Source organism: Fukomys damarensis, unplaced genomic scaffold, assembly GCF_012274545.1.
Source record: "Fukomys damarensis isolate Sample0158 unplaced genomic scaffold, DMR_v1.0_HiC HiC_scaffold_14, whole genome shotgun sequence".
Taxonomy (NCBI): domain Eukaryota; kingdom Metazoa; phylum Chordata; class Mammalia; order Rodentia; family Bathyergidae; genus Fukomys; species Fukomys damarensis.
Genome location: NW_022900926.1, coordinates 35,418,342 through 35,427,965, shown reverse-complemented (window position 1 = coordinate 35,427,965; position 9,624 = coordinate 35,418,342). Strand labels below are relative to the sequence as shown.

The window sequence follows — 9,624 nt, the reverse complement described above, 5'->3', positions numbered from 1 at the left end:
ACAAAAAATATAATCTGCGTTCAGATATCCACATTCTCTTACTACTTTCATCTTGCAAGTGCCTAAAAAAACGTCAAATTCAAAGAGAGAATCACAAACTTTCTTGTTTAAAATAATTCCAGGTTTGTGAAAGATGCTTCTAAAGACTGACAGGTTCCACTTATCCCTATAATTGTTGCTTTTAAAATTCCTCACTGGTCTATCACAAGTTATTATTATGCTACCATTCAAGGATAAACTGTGCTATTCTGCTTGTGCACTAATCTTCCTCGGTCCTATTTCACTGTGCTCTGTTTGGTGAGTAGCAATCCACATACCCTGATGCATTATAAAATGAATGACATCAGCTCTACCATAAGGCAAAGGCAGTCTTAGCCTTGGACTTTGCAAAGAAAAACTTGAAATTTGAAATGAGCTTGAAAGACCTTGGTTCTCATGGTATACTGTGGTAAATCCTCTTCTGGGTGATAAAGAGAAGGCTGACTTTGGATCACAGAAGCATTAGAATATTTCTACTGCATTTGCATTAAAACATTTGTGCGACATGTATAAATACTGAATAGTTTCTCTGGTGTGAAAAACTATAATGATACATAAGATCCTAATGGTATCGTTGACAAAGTGAAATAGGAAGAAAAGGGCTAAAGGTGTAGAGGAAATGGGAAGGGTAGGGGAAAGGAAATAAGGAAAAGGAAAAAAATAGGAGAAAATGAAAAAATGGAAATAAAGTATTTGTAAATAGGGAAGGGAGGAGGGGGTGAAGGGAGGGCAGGGATAAGGAGGGAAAAATGAGAACCAAGACCTGTCATGTAAAGGTACAGGATCCCAATGATGAACGTAACAGTACTGTATACCTAAAATGTAGCAATAAACTCAATGAGAAAAAAAAAATTTGTGTGAGATGCATAGTAGAAATGCATACAGTTTAGTGTTTCTTTTTAAAGGAGGAAATTAATTTTAGACCCTATACTTTGTGGAATCATTGGTCAAACCCAAAGCCCAAAACATTTCTTATCTGGTCCTTTGCAGAAAAAACATTTGGGGATCCCTGCTTTGTGGATCACTAGAGTGGTGGTCCCCAAACCTTTTATTTATAACAAAATTTATTAAAACTTGGGAGTTGAAAAGAAAAAATAATTTTTTGAGGTGATGGTGTTTCAGTGACCCTGATCTGATTATTTCACATTGTATACATATTCTAAAATAGCATCCTATACCCCATCAATACATATAATTATTATGTCAATTAAAATGTGTATTTTTGAAAATTGGTGTTTGATATGTACTATAAAAACTTGAATTGATTATAAGGAAGTTATTGCTAATTACTGACTTGTAAAATAATGAGGTAATATTCATCACTAAAATCTCTGGGGTTGGAGGATATCATGGGACAAAAAAACAAAGCAAATGACTTTTTTGGGGGGTACCAGGGATCAAACTTGGGTCCTTGTGCTTACAAGGCAGGAGGTGGAACCACTGAGCTAAATCCCTAGCCCCTCAAAGCAAATGACTTAGAAAGAAGATGTATGACACATTGTATAACTTTCTTTTAAGGTTCTATTAGTTCCCACAACTAAACTATATTGTGAACAAATAAGTACAAAACTTTAGTACACAAATAAGTGTTGTCGTCTTCATCAATAGACGTTAAGGGATCATGGCTCAGTGCCTTGTGGACAAAGCTACAAAAATCTAGTTTTTCTCTCAAGAAGTTTAATAATAATAACATTTACTGACATTTGTAGAGCTGTGTGCCAAAAATTCTAAACTCATTATCTGAATTATCTAATTTAATTCTCCCAATAGCCTTATGAAATGTGTTCTATGGGCATCAACTCTTTCTAAAGAGGAAATCCATGGCTTACAAGGTTCAATAACTGGCTCTGGGCCATGCAGCTATAAAAATTAAGAGTCAGTAAACTGGGAAGTGTAACTAAGAGATCAGATTCTTGACCATTTTGTGCACTTTTGCAGTCTGGTGTGGTGTGTGTTGGGAGTGCAAGGACCATCATAAAATACAGTGAGAAGGAGGAGGTTACTGGAAATGCTTTCCCCAGAAAGCTGAGTCTGGAATGAGCAGGGTAGTAGTGATAGGAGAATACATCTCAACCCTTCCTGGGTATTTTTAGCTGTTACTCATCTTTCATAGCAGGAAAGCTGTAAACAGTGTCAGGCATGGGGTACTAGATTCATAGCTGTTGACTTGACTGGACAGAATATAGAGGATTGAAGAACAAGTTTGGAAGGGAATCTGGTAACATTTTTGGCAGATGGGACAAATGGATCAGTTTAATACACAGCGAGACAGTCTTTTTATTTGCTCTTCAAAAAATTGAGAACTTTAAATTTGAAACAAGAGAGATAGTTTTGGGATGGAGTTATAATTGTAGCTTTTGAGTTATTGCTCATAAATGAGAAAATTGCCTGGGGAAGAGGTGTATTGAGAGAAATATGGGAACTGTGAAAAGCACCTTATTTACAGTCATAGAGGGATGGTCTTCTGCTAACGAGAGACCAAAAGAGGAGGCTCAAAGAGAAAGGGTCAGTTGCCAGAGGGAAATCAGTGGAGTATCACCAGGACGGGGGAGATGGATGATAGCAGGAACCATTGTCCTATGTTAGACAGTAGGGTCAAAATGAAACTATGCAGAGACTGCCGAGTCTTAAAATTTACATTTCGTTGGTGTCTTCAATAGCAGCTCTCATTCATTTAAACCAATATTCAGAAATATACATTTTATTTTATTTGTACAAAATATCCCACACATATCCTTTTTGTCTTAGCTTTATTACAGACACTTGAAATAAGTGTGAAGAAGAAATTCAGAATGTAATAGTTTTAGAAAAACATGGAGTTTTTCTGAAAGAAGTGTATTGAAATATTTGCTTCTAGATCGCTCTGTACTACACAAGGCTCTTTTAAAAAATCAGCTAAATCCCTTGGCTCATCATAACACATAAGAGTGCCTCTGAAAGTATAGAAACTGTGTATATTTTCTACTTGGGGCTATATATGTTTTAAAGAAAGGCCTAATCCTGTACCTTTCCACCACACACTCATGTTGATGCTATTTGTTTCAGTGAAACCTGCTTTACTGAGCAATTCCACGAGGATCGAGATTATATAGAAACATAAATTCCTGAAAGGTTATATAATTTATCATTGTGTTTTTATTTATCATCTGGTATCTTCTTCACTAGATTTCTATTTCAATGCACACCTTAAGTTTTTTGTCAAAGAAATGTAAATTCTTTATTAATCTTATGGAACTTCTTGAGAAATGGTTTTCTGCAAGGATCTTAAATTTCTCTTTTCAGAAGAACTACTTTATAGCTTTTATATTTTATAAATCCTTCACGGTGATTTTCATAAGTTATTCCCACCTTCCTTTTACCAATCAAAAGCATAATCTTTCAGGTTTTTTTCTGGAAAGAAAAAGAAATTGCCTTAGGTCATTTTCTATTATTTCCAGGAATAGAATTAAATGAATGCAATAAGACTTATGGAAGCAAATCTTCCTTTAATATAGCTTTTGTGCTCATTTCTTTACTTCTTTTTTAGCTTAAATTTATGTCTCTCTGTCCCCAGTCAGTGGCTTGTAAATTTTCGTTGCCCATCTGTCTACACCACTGATCTCAGGCTTTGGAAAAAGATTTTTGAATCCTGTGATTTTCTTTCTTACACCATTTTCGGGGTGGTAGGCTTTGTTAAGGTGATTTGATCAGAATGTAAATTGGGTTCTCTGGAAACTTATCAGGATAGTTGACTTTTTCTTGTCTCTTTAGCATCACACTGATGCTTTTTTAATAGAGTAATTGGTTACTCATAATCCTGACCAGGAACATTGTCTTCTGAATTATTAAGAAGGATGCCAATATGATTTTAGTAGATCTTTTATTTATGTAAATCATTTTAAAAATTATGATACAATACAGTTTATGTTAGTCAGATTATTTGATGAATTGGATCATTCGTTTGCTACTCTAAGACCATTATAGTTTTAGGTCCCTTTCTGTGTGCCATAATTTGGATGTTGAATGACCACGCAAAGGCCTAAGTGTTAAAGTCATGGTCTCCAGTGTACTGTTGGGAGACGCTATGGACCTTCAGGAGAAGGAACCCTGTAGGAGAACCACAGGTTATGGACGATATTCCCTCTAGAAGAACGTGGGACTCCAAGCTTTTCTTCTTTCTCTTTGCTTCCTGGCTTTAAGGTGGGTGGTTTTTTCCACTGTATGCTTCTTTCAATTATCATCTGGCACATCTACTGGAGGTCCAAAGCAATGGGCCTGTACAATCTTAGACTGAAATCTCCAAAACTGTTAGTCAAAATAAAGCTTTTTCTCTTTATAAATAATGTCAAGTATTTTGTTATAGTGACAGGAAGCAGATTAATGAAATATGGCTGTTTAAATATTCCTTTTCTATGTAGAAGTCCTGCCTTGTATTTTATTCCTTGTTTTTTCTAAGAGCTTAAATTAATTTAGAGCCCCTTCACTTCCATATCTCTGTGGATCTGAAACACATGATCCTGTGACAGGTCTTATGCAGATTTGTGACCAGAAAACTTTAGATGGGAATGATTATTGTTTATTCAAGTGGGACAAATGGTCACAAATCAAGTGATTTCACTGTTGCATACATATAAGTAACTTGTATGTCTGAAATAGCTTTTATCAATATCATTTCACTTGTATAAGGTTACACAACCTGTCTCTTACATGCTAAAGTGACTTTTTTGACTTAAAATAAAGAATGAAAGAGTTACTTCCAAGAGTTATCTATTTTTATCTAATAAAACATTGCACCAATGACCATTTTGTTTTACCTCCAGGAAACACTGGATTCATCTATGCCTTCTCTTGGGTGCATATCAAGGCATAGAACTTCTGGAGATTATTAGAGACAAGATGATAAAAGTTTTCAAATGGATCTCCTTCCTTTTTTTTTTTCCACTAATACATCATCTTTCTTGGCACTGTTTCTATTAGTGACCTCCAAGTCTATGACTTCTAGAACATTCATTTTATTCCCTTTGTTTCTTTAAAGAAAGAAAAGCCTGTTATAACAGCAATGAATAATCTAATGGCATCCTGCTGGTACTCCCTACTGCTCCTTGTCTCCCCTTCTTTCATGTATGTGTTGTCACACACAAATATAATGTCTACAGCTCAGGCATATTAACAGACACCCCCACCTGCCTTGCCCCTAATTAAGGTGCCAACCCCATGCCTCACTCCCAGCCACTGGAGAACAGATTGTCTCTTCCATCACTCAAACCATTATTCCTGTTTCCTCCTATGACACATGTTCTTTCTTGATGCTTTGTAGCTCATGGTTAAGAGAGGTGAGGCATGTAGTAGTTCACGATCAATATTGTATATCCTTGACTTTTACAAGGCTAGACACCCTGGGAACTGATGTTTAATAGATGTTAATGGAATTTAATTTTTATACACACTAGGTGTGAACATTTATCTTTTAAATAAATAGTATGAAACCTTATGTGGTACCAAGAAAATTTCAAAACAAATTATTTTTCACTCTGTAACATTAAATCGAGTCACTGAGCAAAGCAGAAAAGCTGTTTTTTGATACTTAGAATTTAAAACTTGCATATAATTATCATTAATTAATTACACAGAGAGGGTCATTGTTAACTTTACATTTTGTCATAGTTACTATCAACACAAGAAAGTGCTGAAATAGTGCTGAGAAAGAAACTTTCTCCACAAGCTGTTTTTCCAGTGCTTTTCAGTAGGTGAGGAAGGGGTTCTTTCTGTCAAAAGAAGTCTGATCCCAATCATACTCAATAGTAATTGGCGTGGTAAACATTTTGAAATTTTTCATTTAAAGAGAAAAACTTCAACGAAGCATTATCATTTGAGCATATCTTATACAATTATTTATGTACAACCGTGTGTGCTGGGTAAATTAATTTGGTGTTTTAAGGTTGTGTCTAGGGCCACAATAGCCAGTTATTTTTTAATGCACAATTTTATCTAGATGTTAAATAAAGTTCAGTTTCAAATTTTGCCTAATATTATGATTTACAGAATTTGAATAATAATAAAAATAAAAGAAAATATTATCTTTGTACCTTTGTAATCTTCCCAATTCTTTAACATATAAAAAAGCTATCAGTTTATTCTTTTCTTTTCTTTTCTTTCTTTCTTTCTTTCTTTCTTTCTTTCTTTCTTTCTTTCTTTCCTTTTTCTTTTTTTTTTTTTTTTTACTGGCCCTTAATCAAACTCTGGCCCTTGCACTTATAAGGCAGGTGGAAGAACCATTAAGCCAAATCCCTGGTCCAGTTTATTCTTTATATATTTCAGTGCTGAAATCTCTCCAGTTCCGATTAATGAAGAACTCTTCTCTTTGTGCTTCAGTGCCTGGACTTGCAGTGTCTGCTTAATGAACATATGAGGAGTAAATGAATGAGTTTGATGGCAGGGAGGCACTCATGGCAAAGATAAGGTAATGCAGGGCACCTCGAAGAGCAAGGTGAGGACCAGACTGGGTTCTTGTCTTAATCCTGTCCCACTGGTCACGAGACCTTGGGTACGTAACTTGGCTTTCTTGGGCCTCTGCTTCCTCTATGTAAATTTGGATGCTAGAGACAATATGGAATGGCCTTCCAGCTCTAAAACTCTGCAGTTCTGAATCTTAAAATTAGCCTATCATTGTTTTTGCCTGTGTTTACTGTGGATTTCAGCCATGTGTCTCTACGGGAAATAGAGACACAAGCTGTCCTGCATTTGTGATTAGACATTGTAGCCTCTAGATTGAAATTTATGAAGAGGTTCCAAATTCTAAGGCCAGCAGGAGAAAGACAGAAGGCCTGGGGTTCACACATAGAAGACTTGAGCAAGTGAGGGAGATGTGTACAAGAGAAGTAGGAAGGGGAATCTGGACAAGAAAAGTCTCTATCACTCAGACTAGAGAAGTCTCTAGATAGCAAGTTTCCTCGAGAGGCCAAAAGTAGGTTTTTATTTATGACAGATTAACAAATGATTAATTTATAAGAGGCTTCCCCTTCAGAGAGCACAGGATGCTTTATTTCCTAATAGGATGGTTCTCTGCAATAAATAAAGGAAGGTAGTGCTGCCTGTTGGGAGACACTCTGACAAGACAGGCTTGTTCATGTCTCTGTCTTGATTTACTATATGACCTTGGGCAAGTCATTTATCTTCTTCCGAACCAGTTTCTCTCATTGTAAAATGGAAATAAAAATACTTACTGCCTCTCCTGAAGATTAATGAGACAAAATGAATGGCCTCAAGCTCCCCGAGGGGAAGAGGCCATGTATAAGAAAGTAAAGAACTATTAAATAGTACTGTTGGACTTTTCACACAACTTGGGAAAGACAAAAACGTGGGAAAACCCTTGAGTTTGAAGACCCTCCATCTATAAAGGGAGAACTTTCTGTGTATTACACAGTACACACTGGAAACTGTGGAGGATAATTGGGAAGTGGCCTTGAATTACTTCATTATAGTTCTTACTCTTGCTCTGCTGAGATAGGGCAAAATAGTGCTGTGGTGTCTCAGTTCCTCCTTCTGTAAGATATTGGATAATATAGTGCTTATATATGCAGATAGATAAGTAGATATATAGATAGATAAATAGGTATATAGATCTAGATGTATAGGTATGTGGCCTACTACTGATTTTCAATAAATATTGCTTATACGTTGTTTCATAGCAGCATAATTCAAACTACAGGAACATTTTCTTTTTAAGTATCATATCAAAAGACTTCATGAGGGCGCGTTGAGTTAGAGACAATCGTGATATAGACATTTCTACTTTGAAAAGGTGGCAGGGAGCAAATGGAAAGTCATAAAGCTCACTTTCTTGGCTCTGAACGACCGGAGCACCTGGACAACGCCTCAAAATTCCCAGGCACTGACGCAAGGGGGCACTGTACAACTGCGTTGGCGATAAGAAGAGAGCGGCTCCGGTCTCATCCAGCATCCCAGAGCCTGGGCGCCCTGAACCTCACCAAGGTGCACGACTTTAGCTAGGGCTCCCAGAGAAGGGGTCCTGGGTGACCAGCGCTGGGGCCGCCAGCAGTCGCAGAGCCAGTCACGTGTGCCCCTCCCCACGAATATAGGGCATATAGCGCGTCCTTTCTGGAAGGTGTTTGGAATTTGAGATTTCCTGGGTCCCGAGCTATAGAACCTGGGATTCCCTTGAATTGCAGGGAACCTTTGGGCTGTACCCCCGTCGGGTATTTTCTTCGGCATCATCTGATTTTTTGAGAGGTCTGTGGCCCACCAGGGAGTCCTCCACTGATTTAGCAAAGAAAAGACCCTCCCCCTATACGCACATTCCCAGGAGCCAAACGCGTGGCAGACTCTGAAATCACCACTTGTTCACCTTCGGATGTCGGGGCGAGAGGCTGGCGAGCCCCACGGGGAAGTCAGAAAAAAGGGTCTGGGTCAGGTCTTGAAAGAATCCAGGTGTGAAGTTGAATCGCACCTCTGCGAAAGGGGAAGAGAGAGTATTTGTCTCCAGGGCTGCTCGCTTCCCTTTCTCCCAACAAGAGGTCAGACACCGGGAGTGCGATCTGTTCCACCTGCCGCTCTGGTTCCCACCCCCAGAAGGTTGCTCTGGCCTTGAACCGCACCTCGGAAAAGACGGTTGATTTGGTTACTCTCTGGAAAGAAAGTGCCGCGCGTGGAGCTGTCCTGACGTCCCCTGTAGTCCAGCTGTATGGCCGGAAACAGTGTTGCTTTCCACGCGATCCTGGGGCAGCAGACCCAGCTCTGACCCCGAGGTCCGGAACTGAGCGCCTCGCACGTTCCGGGGGGCAGAACCACCCTGAGCGCCCGGGCCCAGCGCAGGGTGGAAGACCGGAGAGAAAGCATAGGACAGAGAAGGGTCTTACTTGGCAGAAAGCAGGGTAAGGGACCAGGCGGGATGCCTTCGCCAGCCAGAAAGTACAGCCCACCCCTAACTTTCGCAGATCTGGGGCTGTAGCAAGGGCGCGCCGGGCAGGAGCGGCTGCAGCCTCCAGCCGCGCGGCGGCCCGGGCCCAGCGCAGGGTGGAAGACCGGAGAGAAAGCATAGGACAGAGAAGGGTCTTACTTGGCAGAAAGCAGGGTAAGGGACCAGGCGGGATGCCTTCGCCAGCCAGAAAGTACAGCCCACCCCTAACTTTCGCAGATCTGGGGCTGTAGCAAGGGCGCGCCGGGCAGGAGCGGCTGCAGCCTCCAGCCGCGCGGCGCGACGCTCGGGGCACAGCTCAGGCGACCACACAAGCAGCCACATCACCGGCTTCCAGCGTGAGCGTGGGCTCGGAGGAAGAAGGGCTTAAAGTGGACCCATCTGGGCGCAAGGACGTTGACCTCGCAGCCTCGCCCAGCCCTGTGGGGCCGTGCCCTTGGGCAGGCGGCGCTGGCGTAAGACAGGCTCGGGAAGAAGTGAGCGCAGAGACTTCCACGGGCTGCAGAAGTCGGATTAAACAGAAATGTCAAAAGCTATCCGAGGCAGCCAGCCCTGGGCCCTGGCAGCTTCAAAGCCACCTGCACCTCACCAGGAGGACGGCGGCGACTGGTGCTGCTGAAGACGCGGCGCTCCAGGGTGCCGCGAGGAGCAGCCTCGCCAGCTCGGGACTC

The 9,624-nt window shown here is 40.5% G+C and overlaps 1 protein-coding gene across 1 annotated transcript; it reads right to left on the bottom strand.

Annotated features, from left to right (window-relative positions):
- Window positions 1-6,297: 6,297 nt before the first annotated feature.
- Window positions 6,298-9,277, bottom strand: LOC109118552. Its single transcript, XM_019209901.2, has 3 exons — window positions 9,151-9,277; window positions 8,634-9,089; window positions 6,298-8,487 (listed from the first exon to the last, which is right to left on the bottom strand). Exons 1-3 carry the CDS (start codon window positions 9,275-9,277, stop codon window positions 8,369-8,371), a joined length of 702 nt encoding a protein of 233 aa, XP_019065446.1. The 3' UTR covers window positions 6,298-8,368.
- Between the last annotated feature and the right edge of the window lie 347 nt (window positions 9,278-9,624).